The 20,912-nt window shown below is 45.4% G+C and overlaps 1 protein-coding gene across 6 annotated transcripts in view; it reads left to right on the forward strand.

Annotated features, from left to right (window-relative positions):
• The window catches only part of CELSR1 (cadherin EGF LAG seven-pass G-type receptor 1), a 166,129-nt gene that overhangs the window by 48,605 nt on the left and 96,612 nt on the right, over nucleotides 1-20,912 (forward strand). For all 6 annotated transcript variants that reach the window (XM_061366230.1, XM_061366233.1, XM_061366232.1 and 3 more), the window contains exon 2: nucleotides 19,089-19,727. In XM_061366230.1, the coding sequence (XP_061222214.1) occupies nucleotides 19,089-19,727 (639 nt within the window). The remainder of the gene's footprint in view (nucleotides 1-19,088; nucleotides 19,728-20,912) is intronic.

Below are 20,912 nucleotides of genomic sequence, written 5' to 3' on the forward strand. Positions count from 1 at the left end.
CTCACGCACATCACCTTTCAGCTTCTCACTCTCAGCTCTGCAAGGAGGAGGAGTACACTTAAACAAGTTCCAGCTACTAAGCCAGTATTTGTAATTTTTTTCCTTCGGGGCAGTATTGTCAAGATGCTCAGGCTCCCCAGCTTCTCAGCAGAGGGAGGATGGCAGGGGGTTTCTCATGGTTGAAGACAGTGGATGAGGGCAGAGCTGCCATGGTGTAGCAGGAGGGTTACAGTGCAGCGTATTGCTGAGCATGGGCCCCTGTTGGAGCCTTTTGGGTGTTTGGGATTTGGTTTAAGTTAAAAGATTATGTCTTCTCCCTGCCAGCTGCAGAAACGGCAAAATGTCGTGTTGCTCTTGGTGGGCATCTTTTTAGAAGACCCTTGGCTGGTAAAATGCAGCTTAAAACCTGAAAGTGTTACCAGAGGTGACCTTAGAGAGGATTCAGAAGTAGTGTAAGTGCTCACTTTTAAAAAGATCATCTATTATTTCACTTTTATCAGTATATCAGACAGATTGACTACGAAGTCTGGCATTTATGGATTCATTTACATGAACTACTTTTAGTATCTTTTTGTAATGAAGGCATCAAGAAGAGAAACCAACTGTTTTCTACTTGTAAAATCCCCAAACATGATTTGGTGCCTGTCATGGTGTCACCAGGCTAAATCATGAAATCATGGAATGGTTTTGGTTGGAAGGGACCTTAAAGCTCCTTTAATTCCAAACCCCTGCCATGGGCAGGGACACCTTCCACTAGACCAGGTTCTCCAAGCCCCTGTGTCCAACCTGGACTTGAGCACTGCCAGGGATGGGGCAGCCACGGCTTCTCTGGGCAGCCTGTGCCAGGGCCTCAGCACCCTCACAGGGAAGAGCTTCTGCTTAACATCTCATCTTAGTCTCTCCTCTATCAGCTTAAAGCCATTCCCCCTTGTCCTGTAACTACATGCGCTTGTAAAGGGCCCCTCTCCAGATTTCTTGTAGCTCCCATAAGGTATTGGAAGGGTGATAAATACATCCTTCTGAAACCAGCAGATACATTAAATACAGGAGCTTCAATCACCATCATTCACTGGAAGGGAAAGCTTGTCCTTCCTCAAGGCATGTTGACGAGGGGCTGTTTGAGCTGAACAAACTGGTACATGGGGGAAGCTGTCATAGGAAGAGCAGCAGTGGTATGCGGGTCAGGTGGATTAGCTGGAAAACCAGCACTCGGCAAGGAATCCTGGCTTGAGATGTTGAATGTGCATTCTCTGGATTACTTCATGAAGTGCCGAGAGCCAAGTTCACATGCTTGCACCGCAACCAGCAGCAAGAGGGAGAGAAATCATACAGGATGTGACAAAGTCATTGTGGTGTTCCCAGTTAGGTTGGGAAACTCAACATACTGTGGCCATCTCTTGGGTCCGGGTGGACTGGGAGTTACTTCTGTGTTTCAAATAAAAACAATCTAAAGATTTTAAGTTATTTCAATTTATTGTTAAAATCAGTAACTAGCCTATGTGAGAGAAGTGCAACCAGTGGAGTTCGTGTTGGGTTAAATTAGCTTGTGTCACGTCTGAGTCCTGCAGAGGGTAGCATCACTAGAATTAGAGATCTTGGTGTATTTGGCAAGTCAATTTTAAATATGCTGGCTGCTGTATTCATTACTAGCACTGAACTACTATGTTGTTGCATCACCAGCTAGTTCTTGCTTTAATTTGTAAGACCTCTTAAGTCTCTTCTCATTAGATTATACTATTTCTGTCCTGCAGAACTGTTCTGTAGCTCTGCTAGCAGGAAATAAAGATATTATTGTTGCTGTGTAAAAACACAGTGTGTGTTAAAATTCCCTACTGCTTTGCATGGCGTGAAAAGCCAAGCAAGTTCACACTGTGCTATGATCTCTTCCTGAGGTCCAACTTCCATCTCCTCTCATTATAGCTTTCACTTTTGTCCCGTTTATTCACTCCCACAGTGTTTCACTTCCCTATTCTTCTGCATTATTGTATGGGGTTTTGTTAGCAGCATTTAGCATTGCATCACCCACCCCTCCACCTCTATTCTCCCTCTCCACTGCAGGTCCAAGAATCAGTGCTCTCTGTTTAGAGGTCACAAATTGCATCATTTACTAACGATTTTACCGTAGCTTGCTTTTCCCCATACCCTCTACATTGTGTGTGTGTACATTAATGTAGCTGTCTCCGAGCACTTAGGTTTCACTCTTTTTAACTTCTGAGGGTTTCTTTAAGCCATAAAAAGTACCAGCAGAGAGTTGGATTAGCAGTCACATACTCAGCTGTTCCCCCAGGCTTGCAGAAAACCCAGATTACATAGACCTGAGAGGTAACATAACGTATTAGGAAGCTGTTTGCATACTGTGGGGCTGTCAGCAGCAGAGGTAAACACCAGCCATCAGTGTGCAATATGTAGCTTAGCTTCTTGTATGTTTACAACTGAGAAGTGAGAATGTATACTTAGGATCTCAGAAAAAGAATCAGTTTATCTTTTCTTTTATTCTTATCTTCTATATGCTGGATCCAGTGATGAGACCTCTGAGCCAAGCCCCTCCCCTGTTTTTTTCCACTTATCTTGAAGCTCTTCTGAATTGTCAGCTGTGAACACAGGGAGGTTAGCACCCTCTTTGCTTAAGACCATTTAATCTTAGTGCTACTCTTTCAGCGCAGAAAGCACCCGTGAGCCCTGCCACTGCAGGTCTGCTTCCCTGGTACTTCTGCATCTCTTGGCTGGGGTGCAGTGTCTCTGCTGACTGCACCAGGTACCAGAGCAGCCTCACAGAGGGCTTCCCTTGTCTTTTCCTAGTCTCACATTTCTAGCGTGATCCTATTAAGCACTGGCTTGCCTGCTGCTTGTCTCATTAGTTCTCACTTGAAATGCTGACTCAGAAAATTCCCCCTGTATTCCTGAGGTGATCTTCTCTCCATATGTTTATTGTATTAATCCCATCGTAGCTCCCAGAAGGCAATATCACATCCCATTCTCTTGTTACAGACGTGGATCTTCACCATTAAGCTACCAGTCATGGTCACTTCATGTCTCTGTCTCCTGGCTTAGTCTCAGGTTTGCTTTGTGAGTTTGAGGAGGTTTGGGTACATTTGTCCTTTTCCACTCCCTTCTCCCTGTGGGAGCTGCAGCTCAATCAGTCTGAGCAGTCCCTAAGACCACCCAGTAAATTCTCCACAAACATATGCCCTGGGACTACAAATCCTTTTCTGCAGAGATGCCTTGGCTCTGTCACTGTTACCTGCCTTGTGTGTTAGCAGCCTGCTGAGATGCAGAGCACGATGTACAAACACGCAACAGATGTACAACCCTTGGGGCAAAGAAGAGAGATGGTAGTGGTTTGCCAGGCTCACTCAGGGTGAGGGGTTGTGGAAGGGCAAGGACAGCAGTTGCCCATGTACATTTACATCTACATGTGCAGTTGGGACCCTTCCTTATTCACATAGGCATGTGAAGAAGTCATGAGTGAGTGAAGCTCTGCGCCTGCTCTCCCCTGACACCACAGGCAGGCAGTTTCCATAGGTGCCCCCACGGGTGCCTCACAGGAGGGAAGCTTACACTTAGAACAGGAGGGCAGGCTTTGTGGCCACTCTGGGAGGTGGAGGAAGGGGCAGACACATGAGAGGAGGTGATACGTAGGGGAAATGTGATACTGGGAGATGGAGCACCACATGTTGGAAGGGCAGAGGATAAGTGACAATGCATCTGGAGTAGAGGCAGCAGGTGACCATAATGGTGCCGAAATCTCAATGTGCCATGCCCACAGTGAGCTCTGCAACACAATTCCCTGGCTCATGAGAATCCCATGAGCCACTACACTCCTGCTTTGAGGACTAAATCTGCTTCTCTTGGTGTGCCAGCTCTCCTTCCCATCTCGTCTGAGTTCTTGTCGGGAGGACTTCCTTGTAGTTTCCTTCTTTGCAAGCTCTGCAGGTCTCTGCATCTGCTCCAGCAGAAGCATCTGCTCCAGACCAGGGCTGACAGGACCTGAGCCCAGACTGGCAGTACTGAACTAAAACGGTAGGCAGTTACCCTTGGAGGATTCATTTTCATATCTGCCCTCCTGGTTTTCCCCTGCTGGTGCTTCCCTGCCCCACTTCTTCACTGACTGTTGGCAGTTTGCCTTTGAAGTAGTTAGCTTCAGTATTAGTACATGTTTCATGATAGCTTGGGGTGCCAGACTGGGCCCTGTTCACCTCCTTAAACATGCAGCAGCCTCCTTGCCTTGCTGTGCAAATCTAGCAGCTGAGTAGAGGGGGATTAGCCTCTCTAGACAGGACTTTCCGAACAGACTTTAATTAAAGGTACAGGATGGAGCTCAGTGATCACCTCTGATTACTGGTGCAAATGCTTTAAGAAGAGAAATTAGAGCAAGGGCGTATTAAGAGGTGAGTTCTCAGGTCTTAATATCTCAAGCAGTTCAGTCTTTTTAAAGTGATTTGGCCAGATACTGCCTTCTGTACCCCTGTGCAAATCTAGACTAACTCCAGTACACCAAAGATGCTGCAGAGCAGAGTGGTTGCCTTGCTCCTTTGGGTAGAGACTGTTGGGAGTTCAGTGATTCTGAGAACATTGCTGTCTACTAAGAGGGGAGAGAGGGAAGCACCGTATTTAGTTTACTTCTTTCTATAAGTGGTAATAGAGAGCTATCCTTGTTTCATGCTTATATGTCCTCAGTGTTGTCACATTATTTCTTTCTACATTACTCAGCTTCTGCTGGTAACTTGGGATTACAGCTTGGTATTTTCTAGGATGGTGTAATTACACAAATCCCACCACTTACACAGCAGTGCACAGCATGCGCTGAGTGAGATCAGTACTTGTAATTACAGGAACATCATTACTTGATTGGCAAGCTAAAACAGTGGTGGAAGAGAGGTACAAGATACACTCGGAAACCTAAGGAGTCCCCTGGATTTTCATGGTCTCCAAAGCATCCTGCCTTTACAGGCAATTAGTCCTTAAAATCCAGCAGATATTAATTGATGCTAGATATTAACAAATTGTAATACCCTATCTATTGAGTGGTGTCTGGGGATGTGTCATGGACCTGTACAAAGAATCCCCAAATCCTGGTTATGAGTGTCGATGTAAGGAAAATGTATATTAGGTAGATAACATTAAAACACTTCCTGGTTTTGGGTGCTGACAACTCTAACCACCTGTTACAGCATTTCCTTAAGCCTCAGGTTACTGCTGTAGAAACAAAATGCAGGAGATGTCCTGAGCCAACTGAGAAAGCGAGTTGAGAGGAGTCACTTAGCAGAGCTTGAGCTGTTTTAAAGGGCGCTAGAGCCTGGTGTCGCAGCAGTTTCCTGTTCACAAGAGCCTCTTTCAAAGACAAATTTGGAAGGATTTGGCCATTAAACATGGAGCCAGCAGCATTCCTGGGGCGAGAACATGGATTTGGATTTCTGTAGGGGGAGACCATGAAACGTTTTCTTTGCCAAACAGGTCTCTGAAAAAAGGGATGAGGACAAATCGGTAGTTTTAAGGGCTAAAGTATTTTGAGCTTGAATGTCCTTTGAAATTTTACTGCTTTTAATAATACATCCGTCCTTCATTAGCAGGTTGGTTTGGTTTGTTTTAATGCAGCTGAAGTAGAAGATACATTTGGCAAGCTGCGAAACCCGTCTGAGTTTTGCTGTAATGAAATCAGAGTAAGTTAGAGGTTGTGAAGGTTCCAGTGTGCCTGCACACGCTCACCCTGCAAGCTTAGTGCCTGTGGACAGATCCCTCCACCCCCAAATGCAGTTGGAGTTTGCTTCTGCTTCACTGCGCATTATAGCTCACCCATGTGGACTGTACTGCTCCGTCGCCACTTCCTTGTAGGTACAAATGCAGCAGTTTGCTTTGGCTGGAAGGCAGAAAGAAAGAGCAAGAGGAGTAAAAGCCAGGTTCTCTGGGGCAGTTCCCTGCTGTTCTGTGGGTATTGGAGGAAGAGCTGTGTCCACAGGAGTCAGTTGTAATGGAAACAACCTGAGCTGCAGGTCAAGAGCAGGGACTCTACACAGTCATCCTTGCCAGGACAGGATTTTGAGCTATGCATAGACATCAAAAATGCACATGGGGTGGTAGAAATGATCTAAGTCATTCCCAATGAGAATCTCACTGGAATTGATACGTTTCTGTTAAATTATATTGGTTTCAGTGACAATGATAGAGGAAGACTTCTGGTAGAAATGCTTTTTGTCCACTTAATGCTTTCTGCAGATGTTGCAGCCAGCTGTCATGGTAATTCTGTGTGCATCTTGTGCAGTGTTTGTGTGACACAAGGAATGAATGATGTCCGTGTGATGGACTGTGCAGCCGCGTTGGGTGGCAGCTGAGTATCACACACTGTCCCAGCCCTCCTGCCTGTGCCTCTGCCTCTGGCCACAGCCCTCTCCCTTTGCAGCACACATTCATGGGAATGTTGCTGTCATTTCTACTAACCCTGGCCCATGCTGAGCCACTGCTGCCTGCACTGCTGAGACATTCCAATAGCCCTGTACACCTCTCCTGATCCAGGCTGCAGCTGCTTTGCCTTCCCATCACCAGCTGTCACATCAGAGAGAGATGCTTCTTTCCATGCAGATACTGGACCTCTGCTTCCCTTTCCCGAGAGTCCACCTGTGAGACATCCAAGGAGATTAATACTTCAAGCAGCCAGCACTTTGTGGTCCTGCAGTTGTGGACCACCACGAGTAGGTTCTGGCTGTCTTAGGAACCCTCCTCTGGTATCAGTGGGTTTCTTGCAGGCTTGGAGGCAGAGCAGGGTTCCTGGTATGCCCTGTGGAGGGAAGGAGCGAGTCTCCTCATGCAGGATGCTTGCAGGGATCATTAACCCAGTGCAGTGATTGCGGGTGTTATAACTGGGTGCCCTGTCAGTATTTAGTAATCTCATGTAGATGCTCAGCACTGGCCAAGTACAGAAGTATCAGCCTAAATCTGTCAGGGCTAAAGAGGTCTTTGAAAACTGAGATTTTAGAAAATGCCTAAAATACACTTTTCTTCTGAGAATTGCATCACTAGATTGAGGTCAGTGACGTAAGCCTAATTTTATCATTGGAAAGAGAGAACAAGTGGCTGCACTCCATGACAGGTTCCAGAGAGCCAATGTCCTGTCCGTACAGAAGGCCTCGGGGCTCAGGTGGTGAAAAATTGTGCTCTGGACACTGAAATAGCAAGCCCTTTCTAGTCATTAAACTTCAGCAATTATCTGAGCTCTTGGGAAATGGCTCCACAGTATGAAGCATCTTGCAGGAATTCAGATAAGCTCTTTGCAGAGAAAATCCTGATTTACAGACAGCTGCTTTGCACAGCGAGTAGTGCGGTGTTTTAAAAAGGACTTCTTAAAAACAAAAATAGTATTTGTGCCCTCTCAGGAGTAATATTTATCCCATATTGCATCATGCAAATGTCTGACGCACCTTTCCATGTATTATATGGAAAGTTGATAGGACCTCTACTAATGCTTGGTGGGATCTCACAGAGGCAGAACCTTAGTGGTTTCTCGAGATACTGGACTGTCTTGGATTCACACTAAAGCACAGTCTGGGAGCTTCATGTCCAAAAATCCTGTAATGTTTATGCTCTGCTGATATCAGTGGGACTGGATGGGTGAAGATTCCTAGAATGAGGATTTTCATGTTTTCCCTGACTGATTTGCATTTTAAGGCTCAACATTAATGGTGCTGGTTTCAGTGGACATTTTGCATAAGCTCATTATTTTATGTTTTTCCATAAAATACAACTAAACCAATGAAAAATAATGCCTTTAAATATATCATTAGCAATCTACTGCCACTATAATGAGATATATGTATTCATTAGACTTTATAGAAAATGCAAACAGCCTTAAGAAAACTCGGTGCTCAATGAAGCTGGTTTCCATGGGTAATTTATTCCATGGGAGTCAGAGTGTTTCTTCTGTGGCACCATTAAAGGTCTTTTTATGTCCAGCTTTCACTAAATGTGTCCTCTTTTTCCACCTGGGTTGAAAGAGGGGTCTTTCCTACTGGATGTTAGGATGCCCAGCAATCTGATAGGAGCAATAGTTTCAATGGGATGCCTGGAAATGGTGGATAAATTGCCACTGCATCAGTAGAACTTTGTGCTATGCATGATGCAGGTGACACAGGGAGTCATCCTGCCCTGCTTAGTGGTGGGCACATGCCTGCTGGGTGTTGGCATTCTCCTGTAGTGAGCCTCTGTTTGCTGCTGGATACCCTGAGCTCTCCAAATACCGCTTTGCTGGGTTGTCTGTGGCCTTGGCAGAGGAGGAAGGAAAGAACCATTCCCAAGAAGAGACACAGTCACCTGCCCTTGGCCAGAAGAATGCAACTGCTGGGCAGAGTCCAGCCTAGCACACTCCTGCTGATGCCCTGGTAATGATGTGGTGGGAGCAAGGATGGACTGGGAGCATGAGTTTTTCCTCTGTTACCCGGTCTAATAAATTCCTTCAAAGAGAAACTTCTGATTATGGAAATTGTTGGGTAGCCTTGCATTAGTGCTAGAATGCAAAATACCTCTTCACTCAGGATCTGTGTCTTACAAAGTGCCTGGCAGAAAAATCTTACCTGCTTGAAGAAGTGAATCATGTCGTTAAGGCTACAGCTTGGCTGAACAGAAATCATTAGATAGGCATTTGAGATTACAGTATCGTTCCTGAAGATCGAAGTAGTTTCTGTGTTTGCCAGTGGCTCCAACTCACTGATGTTACCCACTTTAATCTGTCATAGCTTGACCTGCCATTTCTCTGCATCGGCTTCCCAAGATGATGTAAGGCTATAGGATTCATGCTCTTGCATTCACTTGATTCTGTCTATGGGGCTGCTTTTCTGTTTGGGAATGTTTTGGAGAGAAAAACGCCCGCTGCAGGTTCAGGACTATAGAAACAGGAAACAAGTGCTTTGTCCTTTTTGACTCGTGTCCAGCACGCTAGTTTTAACAGCAGGGATCCAAGAATAATCTTCTCAGATGACCATGCAGCCAAAAACATCATGATCTCATTGCCAGTGGCCAGTGACATGTAGATGGTTAGCTAATCAAAGGGGTTTCTTTGTTCTTGCATTGCATTTGTAGAAGATTGTGTGTGTTGCCTATCAACAGAGAGGCTGGACAAAGTGCACTGCATTTTTCCTGCAAACATTGTCAGTGCCTGAGAAGTCTTTCCCAAAACCACAAAGGTTTGGTTAAGGGTGGTTTTGTGTGTTTATTTTATCTTTCTGCTCTTATTTCCTTAATTTAATCATGTGATGCAGGCAATATTCTTTAGTTCAGTTTCTTACTTGCTAAAGATTATTTCTTCAAGTTTCTTACTTGCTTCTTACTCTGCTTAACTCAGCAGACCTCACTTAACAAAAGATCAGCAGAGCTGGTCGGTCAGAAATCTAGTGAGAAAAAAGAAAACCTGTTCCCTTTGAGGCCAGAAATGGGGGAAAACATGTTATTTCATTGAAGAAATATTTACATTCTGTGGGTTTCTAATGGAGTCAAGCTAACTGAAAGTCTCAATTCTTCAGACTGTGGGAGGTGGGTATATTTTGTGTCAGGTCCCAGCTGATGGACCTTGATGTTCCCCATTGCTTCTCTCGATTTCAATCTACTTTTAATAAGAACTCTTAAGAGAGAAAGAGGGGAAAGGCAGAGTTATAACCTTTCCTTCAGGACACACATGTGCTGCAGGTGTGACATCCATGCCCCAGTCATTGCTCCCAGCAACAGATGTGATGTGAAGTGAAGCAGCATCACAGCATTACCCTGCTTGTGTGGGTCCCTCGTGCTTGAGCATGTTCAAATCTCCTGGGGCAGAAGGAGCAGCTGAGCCAACCTTTCCTGTGCCCAGTGCATGTGGAAGCTGACATGTGGCCATTACTGCTTGTCCTTCCCTGGCCGTAGCCCTCTGTCTTCTCTTGTATTCATTTGCAAATGGGCCTATGATGGCTGAAACTACAGAAAAGTGACCCACCACCCCCCCCACACACACATACATGTCCCTAAGAATCCTCTTAGTTTCCCAGGCCATGCTTTGACAGAGCACACCCTGCAACCTGTTGAGCTACCAATGAATTTTCCTGGTGGTTTCAGGGAGCTGGTCAAGTTTCTGCATTGCCCAGTGCATCAGTAACTCTTTCAGATGATGTGTAACTGTTCTGAAAGCTTGTCTGTAGACAGAAATGACATCAGTGTCTTTTCTCATTGTTCCCTCCTTTGTTTTCCACTCAAGATAGTGAACCTGAACTCCGTCCAGCAGGAAGCATCCCCATGGTATCCCTGTGGGTCAGAGCAAGGAGGAGAGCGTATCGTATCTCCAGGCAACAGGAACTTGGGACTATGGAGAAAAATAAACCCAGTGGATTTAATTTTGCTGATACTCTTTTGAAAGGGCCCCTTTGAGGTTACCCATATGCAGTATGGATTCAGACACTGGGACAGAGAAACTATTTCATTATCGCTGCTCCCAGTTTTGAGACTCCCAGGCCCCAACACCAAATCTTCCCACCCCCCCTTGCCATCCCCAACATAGTTTTCATCCACTCCTGGTTTGAAACTGCAAAGAGAGGGATTTGAGCAAAGCCCTGGCTTGTCTAGGGGAGTCCTTGCCTTAATCAGGCCGAGTGAGTTAAAATGTTTGCAGGGGATGCATAGTCACAAGAATAGAGGTTTTTGTGGTGACCCATTGGTTGGTCCCTGGCAGCACAGCACCACCCCAGGCAGCGGGTCTGTCTTTTGAAGTGGGGTTAGTGATGCAGAAGCATGTCTTGGGGTAAACACACTGCTGTTATCTCACTCTGTACAAAATACATCATTCACTTAAAGACCATGCCCTGAGTGGAGATCAGCACTGGAGCATCACATGAGTGCAGTTTAATTTGTCTGGTGCTTTCATGGGTCTGTACAAAACCTGTTTGGACTCCTGTATATAGAATCCTATATAGAATGACTGGTTATAGCTACAGAGATGCCCACAAATAGCCCTTTGGCTGTGGGGTGAGCAGGTGACTGGGCTCCCTGTGCCTATGCTTCATTCTTCCTGATGCTCACCCACATCTCCTGCCTGTCCAAGCCAATGCAGCCAGCAGTGCAGTGCACTGCAAGATGTGGCTGCAGATAATGCAAGCCTGCTGGGAAACTTTCATCTTACAGCTAAATGGGCATTTAGCTATGCATTTTGTTAGAATTAATATGTAAATGATATTAAAACCCTCTCCCTTTAAAGTTCAGAGATGCCTAAAAATTATCACAGTAATTAGGCAATAGTTTTGGTTATATATGAAACATGATCAAGTTTTATTGTTGGCGGAGGCCCCAGCAAGCCAGTCTGTGAATCTATCTGGTGTAGGGATCTGGAGAGGGGTTTTTCATCCAAACAGGTCTGATGAGTGCCATGAGACGGTTTCCATGGTCATTAGCATGAAACAGAAACCTGCCCCTGCAGCTGGAGCTCAGAAGCTGCATCAGTGCTTGTATGCTAGCCATGGGGCTCCTGGGCTGCGCACCCCACCAAGGGGGAGCTGGGCAGCAGAGTGCTGCTGGTGACAGCAGGCAGGGAACCCCCTGGAGCCACAGTGCTGGGGCAGGCTCAGCCCCCATGGCCGGGCAGAGGAGTCTTGCTGGTCCTTGCTAACAAGGAAAACCAGCTGAGGTGCAGGGATGCAGAGCCCAGGAAGGAAAATCACTTTGCATTTTAGCTAGCAGGAAAATCTCATCATCAGTAAAATGGCCTGGAAGGAGCTGGGTATTAGCATGCTCACACTGTCTTCCCACGTATCATACTTCCTTCTAAGTATCCTTCATCCTTTATACTTGTGCTTTCCACTCAGGACATGGACTTGTTTCCTTGCTGCCTTGTCATTGCTGCATCCCTGCCAGCTTCGCCTGCCTGCACCTCATCCCCCACAGCAGTTATAACCCATGTGCACCAGGTACCTGAGCAGCAAGAAGCGATGCTATGGGAGGGTGTTCAGGGAAGGGAGGAGTACTTCCAGCCTCGCTGCAGTTATTATTCAGGAGTGTTTATTCCTGCCAGCAGATCCAGCGTGCCTTACTTCCCACCCTCCGGAAACATTCCCCCAGACTAGTGTTATCAGCTCAATTAACATTTCAAAATTCCCAGCTTGCAGGTGCTGGTTTCAGAAGAGCTAGTGGCAGTCTTGTACAGTGTTGAGCAATCCAGTTGGCGTCAGTTTGTTCCTAATCCCCTATGCAAGCTGCAAATCAAAATATTTTTATTTTCTCTTCAGTATTGTGTACAAAGTAAATAATCCTGAACAGCACAGGCTACATTGAAAATAATGATGCCAACATTAGTTTTTTTCTCTTCTGTGTGCTGGGAATTCACAGTTGCTTTATGCACAGTTTCTCCTTCCACAGCTTGTGTTTAGCTGTCTGAGTTAGCTGGTACTGCTACGGCTGCCAAGGGGACCCTGCAGTGAGAGCTGCCCTAAGTTTCAAGGCCAGGTCCCACTGCCCACCTTCCACAAGTGTCCCAGAAACCCATTTCTGTCAGGATGAAGAGATGACTCATCTTGTAAAAGGAAGTAAATGAAAGTTTGACTTGCAAAAGCACTTGAAAGTGTTTTTAAGTGTGTCTGCAGCCTGCGAGCATTAGAGGTGGCTTTCCCTGGAAGTGTGTGAGCAGGCTTGTTGTGATCCTTTGCTTGCCCTGACCCTGACTTCATTTCACAAGTGTGGATGTGGCTACGCAGCTATGGTGCAGTGCAGTGGCAGGGCACAAGCTGGCATAGCCACAACCCTACTACATACCCTGTGTCTTGGGGGGGCTTGGGCAGACCCTTGGGGGCCCTGAGCTGCTGCAGTGGCAGCAGAATGGTGCTGAAGGCAGTGTGGTTAATGCTGGTTTAGGGAGAGCTGATCGCTGGTACAGTCATACACAGGCACTCACTCTGCCAGCATGGACCATTGTCTGTCCTCCAGCAGTCTTCCACCCCTGGGCTGGTTAATCCCAGAGAGCTTCTTTTCAGGACCTAGCCTCCATTGCTGGTGTGCTTCATACACCACACAACTCAGCTGCCTTCTGTTTTACCTCACCTGTGATCTGAAATCCCCTGTAGCACCAGGTAACATTTCTTTATCTTCCCCCTTCCTGTGGCCCTTCCCAACTCTTTTCTTTGAAGGATGAAGGGCAGCATTGGCCAGTGCTGTAAAAACAGACTCTAGCTCTCGTCTGGGGCTGCTGGGTCGGGAGTGAAGCTCTGTGCAAGTGCACTGGCAAGCGAGTTAGGCTCTAGGCTCAGTTTTGGCTGGGAGCGAAGCCCACTGAAGTCAATGGGAATCTTCCAATCTGACTTTGGAGCAGACCTGGGCTTCAGTGTTCTTCAGAGCAGTGGTTCCACCATAAACCTCCGGTACTGTGTGAATTTCTCGTGGCCCTCCTCTGGACTTGTTCCAACAGATCCATGTCCTTTTTATGTTGAGGACACCAGAACTGCACACAATACTCCAAGTGAGGTCTCACAAGAGCAGAGTAAAGGGGCAGGATCACCTCCTTTGACCTGCTGGTCACACACCTTTTGATGCAGCCCAGGATACGGTTGGCTTTCTGGGCTGCGAGCGCACACTGAACCCGGCTCATGTTCATTTTCTCATCGACCAGCACCCCCAAGTCCTTCTCTGCAGGGCTGCTCTGAATCTCTTCTCTGCCCAACCTGTAGCTGTGCCTGGGATTGCTCTGACCCAGGTGTAGGACCTTGCACTTGTCATGGTTAAACTTTATGAGGTTGGCATCAGCCCACCTCACAAGTGTGTCAAGGTCCCTCTGGATGGCTCATGGATGTTACTTTTCTGTTATTGCACCATTTAATATCACTTTTCTCTAGCAAAAGAGACAACTGTACTTTCATATGTTCCTACCACAAAACAACGACTACTTAGGGATGCACAGGGGACATTTGCCACTTCCCATTGCTCTGGCCTTGTGTAGAGGTAAGGCCAACACTGGCCCCTGCATTCTTTGCCAAGGTGCCCTGAAGGCACACACAGAGTGGGGTCAGGTACACAGTTTCTGCCCTGAAACACTTCTCCAGTGAGGGTGCTCACTAATTGGGAAGACCCTGAGGTAGGGTCTGTAAATTCACACTTAATGCCTATGTTTCTTTTTCTTTCTGGTAGTGTTTCCATAAAGCAGCTTCCTTAGGTTCCCCCTGCCATTTTCCATTCAGTTTATTTTCTTTCAGGATTTTTTTTTTTTTTTTTTTTTTTTCACTATAAGCTCCTGAGCTTTTCCATAATGTACAAAACTTTTTAAAGACTTTCTCTTCTGGATGCTCATAGACTCTTATTTCTACGCATAAAAGCAAAGCTTTGTCGTGCCTACAGCAGTGGTTTGGGAGGATGATATTAATATGCTGATATTTTATGCATGTTAAATCTGTTTCAGTGGTGGTGGAAGCACAATGCAGGGAAGGGACTCAGCCCTGCAGACTGCAGACTTACTGGGGCAACTGAAGCTTAGTGCAGGGCTGTACATCTCACTGTTACGGACTTTTTACTGCAGTTTGCTCAATGGGAAGCATGGTTTGGGTTCCAGCTCTGTGCAGGCAGCCAAGTACTGCCTGTGGTCTCAGTGTCTGTGAGCTACTTACATGCTACTGCCGCCCAAGCAGTGGAGAGGATGCTAAGTGCACAGCATCCTCATCAGTAAATCAAAGCTTAGTACTGGACTAGGTGTGTATTAACTTTCATATGTAAAGACATGGCTGGAAGCAATGGGTGATGAAGGTTTGATCATTACAAGGCATGTTGCCCAGTAATGGCTGGTACCCGTGGGCATTTCTGCTTCTCATGAGCTGGGGAGAGCAAGAGCTTATTTGAACCTGTGGCATGTCCTTACTCTACATTTTGCTAGCCCAGGACTTTGCATGGCTGTCATAAACTCTGACACGTTACTCCCAGATGCATTATCAAGCAGAATTATAATAGATTTGGGTTGGGATATCTATGAAAGAAAGCTGCGATACTAAAGTGTTTATATGAAATATGCAGCTTTCAAAATTAGCCCCAAAACCTTTGTATTTAATAAGGCAAAATAGTGTTAATTATTTTATTTGTGCAATCTAAGAAACAAACAAAGGAACCTTTCAGGCCAGATGCTGGCATTGCCAAATATGCATTTCAGTTAAACTTTGCTATGTTTACATTTCCAGATAATAAAATGCTTTGGTTTATGGACTGTCAGAAGATAGGAAGCTGAGATTACAGTCTCACATTTGATTAGGTTTGTCATGATTAGGTAATCATGATACAATAACTATTTAATCAAGTCTTAGTTATTCTTATATTTTAGAGAGGTTCAGGCTTTTTTTTTCAGCCTGAAGTCTTCTCTTTTCTTTGTAATGTGTCAGGGTATGTGGTTGCTATTAAATCTTTTCATTAGTTTGATGGAGAGTGAAGATGAGTAGTTCTGTTTTTAAGGAGCCTATTCAACAATGACAGTGACACAAAAGACAACAGTCTGCTTTGTTTTCCTCCTTCTGGAGATGCCTTTTGTAGAAAGTAGATATAAAATTATATTGTCAAGATATAAACTCAGTGTGCAGGGACTACATTTGTAATGAACACCTCTTCACCTCTGCAGCCACCAGCTGTCCAGACAGACTCCTGTGTCCATTCACTGACGTGTGAGACACTGCGTATTCTATTTTCATCTTTCCAGCTTGTTTTTGATAAACATGGTTGAAACAGCTTTGGAAGAACCTTTTGTGATTTGTCTGGGGTATTTATGTTGCCTTCATTATCCCAGTATCTCATCATTTCATCATCTGCACTCACTACTTCACAGTGTACATGTAAGTGCCATTATCCCCACTTCACAGAAAACAAACTCAAGGGTAGAATGACAAAAACATTGGTAAAGCACTTTAGGAGCCAATCCTACAAAAGGACAGGTAAAATCCTGTCTTCCTCCTTGGTCCGTCCTGTTTTTCCCTTTACTAAGGCTATCCTGGTGGCAGTGGCTTGTGCTGATAAGATTCGGGCTATCCACTCAAACCACCCTTAGCAGGATGCCTAAATGTCCCACTTGCCAGCATGGCCCGTGTGTTTAGATCTCCTTCAGGAAGACTCCTGCATCCATCAGGTTTGCTAAAGCCAAGCAGATGTGTCTATGAGATACAGTGAGAGGTAAGCCTTTTGTATGTGTGTGTAAGCATCTGTGTGACGGTCTGCTCCCACGAGTAAAGCATAGCCAGAGTTTCTCTTGTGTAGCACCACTCGAAGGGTGTTTCACACTCCTGACTGAAAACATCTTGCATTTGCCAAAACATGAGAGGGACTTTCTGTAGCTGTATCACAAGACCTTTGAAAAATCATATTGCTAGAGCCACTTCAGCAAAATAACAGATTGGTTGTGTGGGTATATTGGAGAGCTGCATATGGTAGGCATGTCAGAGAGTGAGAGACCACAAACTAATGCCACTCCATAATACAATGCTTCCTAATACAGTTTTTCTGATCTTTCTGGCAGTAAATATTTGAAACTTTCATGGAGTATTAAACTTGTGAATCTCAAACCCCATTTATTATTATTGTGTATTTAGGGCTTCATTCAATTGCCAATGAAGAGGAGGACAGAATTTCCACTTCCTTTATTCCAGCCCTCAAAGTGAACGTTGTCTGTTGAGAGTAGAATAGAATAGATACTAATTTGGTCCCATAAAACCACAGATTGTTTCAACTTTCCACAAAGTTCTGAATGAATAGATGATCAGATCCCGTGATGCTGCTTTCAGACTTGCTGGTGATATGAAAGAGGGGCTTGTCCAGCTGGCTGTATAGCCATGCCACTCTTTTGTTGCCCATAGTACATATGTTCAGCTCCTTTTTACTCTCTTTTTATTTTAATGCTCTGCAACAGGGCTGCACAAAGCTGGACTGGCTTTTAAAACACCATTTCATTTTGCAGCTATATGTGCCCGGTTTTCTTTTGTGCTGCCTGCGGAACAAGGAGCCTGTGTGGTATCTGACACCGGGCTTTTTGCAGTGATTTATTAACTGTGTCAGAATAGCTGTTGTGAATGCTGGGAAGCTCTTGCATATTGTGACAGTTGATATTGATTATGACAGTTTGTAGACTCTAGTGCGTTGTCAGACAGTGGATCGCATTTTGTCTTCTTACTATACATACCATGGGCTATAGATCATAGTGTTTTCTTCAGAAAAGGACCCATTGTCCAGCGTTCCTGCTGGTATGAGGGAGCTTCTGTAGTGTATTGTGCAACAAATAGCAAAATAGTTCAGGCACCCTATAGGACAGGCAGGCAAATGTCAATTGCTTTAGGAAAGAAAAAGTGAATAGTTTGTTCTGCTGCTGGCCTTTCAGGGGAATGAGCCATGCAGTTGACAGAAGTGGGTAAACTAGTCTGAGGATTTCAGTTATGAAAATACAGCACATCCTGTGTTGTCTGCGGGCCAGAAATCCACTGGCAGCGCAGGAGGAGGAGGTTGTGTTGAAGATTTTGGCTACATACCCTGTTTTAAAGGTTGCTTTGGGTCTTGCTGAAGGCTGAAGCTACACGTTTCTAGAATGAGTCTGAGGAAGAGGAGATAAAAGATTTCTGCACACTTGGGAGAAAGTAAAAGCTGGCGCATGAGCTTCTGTGAGGGGCACATCAAACAGATCCCTCCAAATAACAGCTTCTCCTGTTTGGTTTTAGCAGTAAAGTAGCACACAGGAGAAAAGGTTTTCCTATTTGCCTGAAAGCTGCTTCAGAGTGGAAAAAGGTCAACAGCTGAGCTTTTACAGGCAACCTGATCAGGAGGAGGGAGTCAGAAGCCTTTTGGTTAGTTATGCCACTGTAATTTACTACATTGCTACTATGTATTGGAGGAAAAACCTTGCAACAATACATTTCTCTTTACAACAAAGCAGCACTTGAGGTGCAGTGGTGACAGTGAATAGGAAAGGAGCCATTCTGATTTTTCTGTTCTTGAAAGACCTTTCATAAGAGACCATAATGGGTCAGAAACTTACACTTTGAGATAATAAACCTTGGGCAAATGACCATGGTATTAGAATTTTGATCTCACACTGGGTTTAGACTGATTCGAATGCAATTTCTCCTGTGATTTTTACATCAATGTGATGCATAATCATTTCTGCATGTACCGTGTGGTTTAATTGAAATATATGTAGTATTAGGTTACTTGTGAAATTATTATTTCTGGGATACTTTGGACCAAGCCTAAGGTACTGAGCTGGGATCTGGGGGAACCAGAACCAGTTCTTAGCCTCACAGTGGGCCTGATACTGCCCACTCAGACCAGTTCATCTCTCTCATGAGATGAGCTCACCCCTATTTCTAGTTGTATATTTACAGTACAAGAACTTTGAGAAGCAACATTTCCTGTCAGAAGCCACTTTTGAACTCTTCTGGGATTTCTTGATGCTGCTGTAACACTAATCATATTTTCTGTAATGCGATCTGTATTTTAATGAGTCCTTAGTGATAGCAAGGAGACAGGATTAAACTAAGTGGTTTGGTTTCAGTGATGTTGCAACTTCCCATTCCCTGCTCATGTTTGAATTTGGATTAATTATAACACTTACTGTGTCATAATTATGTTTCATAATGATAGAACACTCTAGAGTTTGTACATTCACAGCACTACTGTAAGCCTCAGGGTGTACTGAGATTTTACAGTGGCATCTCTCAGTCCAGTGTTGGGTGTTAGTGCTATATTTATATACTTACAGGTTTTATTGCAGAACATCCACAGCTGTATCAGAAATGCTTTAAAGAAAGGATAAAATGTAAAAGCTTTGAAATGTATGCTTCCCACCACAGCATTTTTAATTTGACACCCCCCCCCCCCCAAAGTTTTTAAAGAAGTTAGGTGTGAGGAATGACAAAGTTCAGGTGTTCAAATAGAGTCATAGGATCAATTAGGTAGAAAAAGACCTTTAAGGTCAAGTCCAGCCTTTACCTCAGGACTGCCAAGTCCCTCGTTTCCTTAGGTGGCTTTTATCTCAAGCCTTTGTCACCATTCTCTGTGCCTAATTTTGGCTCCTTAAGCCTGAGCCCACACCTGGAGAAGATAATTTTGTTGTACTGTCTCTGACTGTTATCTTTCTCTCTTCCCTTCAGATGGTGTCCACAGTGTCACAGCAGTCTGCACCCTTCGTGTCACCATCATCACAGATGACATGCTCACCAACAGCATCACGGTGAGGCTGGAGAACATGTCCCAGGAGAGGTTTCTTTCTCCCCTCCTATCCCTGTTTGTGGAAGGGGTGGCAACAGTGCTCTCCACCGCCAAGGACGGCATCTTTGTTTTCAACATCCAGAATGACACGGACGTCAGCTCCAATATCCTGAACGTGACCTTCTCTGCTTTGCTCCCTGGTGGCATTCGAAACAAGTTCTTCCCCTCGGAGGACCTGCAGGAGCAGATCTACCTCAACAGGACCCTACTGACCATGATCTCCACGCAGAGGGTGCTGCCCTTCGACGACAACATCTGCTTGCGTGAGCCCTGTGAAAACTACATGAAGTGTGTCTCTGTCCTCAAGTTCGACAGCTCAGCCCCGTTCATCAGCTCCAACACTGTCCTGTTCCGCCCCATCCACCCCATCAATGGCCTGCGGTGCCGGTGTCCTGCAGGCTTCACGGGTGACTACTGCGAGACAGAGATTGACCTCTGCTACTCCAACCCCTGTGGAAGCAACGGGCTGTGCCGGAGCCGTGAAGGGGGCTACACTTGTGAATGCTACGAGGACTACACTGGTATGTGTTTATCTTATCTTTGACCCATGATTTATACATTAGACCATCAGCCAGGCCAGCTTTGTGTCAAGCTGAAATTGCTGACATTCTTAGTCAAAGGGAGAAAAACTCCTGGTGCTGCCTTCTAGTCAGTAAAAGGCTTGTGAGTGTCACACATCACTTGGGGTAAGTCACTTATCTCTGTACGTTGATGGTGGTAGGAATGGTGCCTTGCTCCTGCTCATGCAGGGGGACCACAGCTGCTGAAGTAATTTGCATGGTGTGAATTTCTGCTCACGATGCTTTATGCAAATGTATTTCTTCTGTCTGGAAGGAAGAAGGTAGGGCACATTCCCCTGGTTCATGGTTTTGCTTGTTAATGCCTTCCTGGCCCCTTAGCATGTGGTGGTGCACAAGAGCATGAGGCTGGTTCATGGTCCGAAGAAACTGCAGTAATACCCATGTGTGGGAAACCCTGCAAGTCAGCTCCAGTTTGTAAATGTCCAGATAAACTCCAGAAGGATGTAGCTGCTTCTAGGCCTGGCTCCAGCAGCCTGCTAAGGAATGTACTTTGCCTCATCATGGACTTGACAGCTAATAAAGATCAAAGTGCTGCTTCTCAAATACTCCGGAGAAGTTATGAAGGAATATTAGCTGAGTGTTTTCTGGTGCTTCAGTAAGTCAGTGAGATTATTTATGTATTTGAGACTGCACACGCACTGAAGCGTTCTGCACTGACGTGCTGCCGCCTGTAATTTACACTGATGGCTCAGCAACATCTGCTGTGACCCCAGCAAAAGAGGAGTGAAGCATAGGGGGCTGTTCGCAACACTGCCTCTCACTGCTGAAGTTATAAAACATTGAATTATTTAAGTCTCTGTGTAAAAGAAATCTGGATGATGTGGATGTCTACTGGGTTGGGTCCAGCCTCTAGATAGAAGGGGTTTCCTTCATTTTCTAGGGCTTTTGACTCAGGGCTGTAGTTAAGTGTGGTGGAAGGAGGCAGCAGTCAGTGATCAGGGATATGGCAGCAGCAAGTGAAATGGGCTTTCCCCAGCATGGGGGACAGGAGATGCTCCCTGAGATTAGAGGGGGCTTAGGGCAGCAAAACCTTCCTAAGAAGATGCTGACAAGCTGACCTATGAAACCCTGAATGGAGCTATGAGGTGGCTGGAATATTTGGTCCTTATTGAGGAGTGATTTTCC

Source organism: Neopsephotus bourkii, unplaced genomic scaffold, assembly GCF_033783945.1.
Source record: "Neopsephotus bourkii isolate Nb327-2 ecotype Australia unplaced genomic scaffold, CSIRO-AGI_Nbou_v1 NB_1328, whole genome shotgun sequence".
NCBI lineage: Eukaryota > Metazoa > Chordata > Aves > Psittaciformes > Psittacidae > Neopsephotus > Neopsephotus bourkii.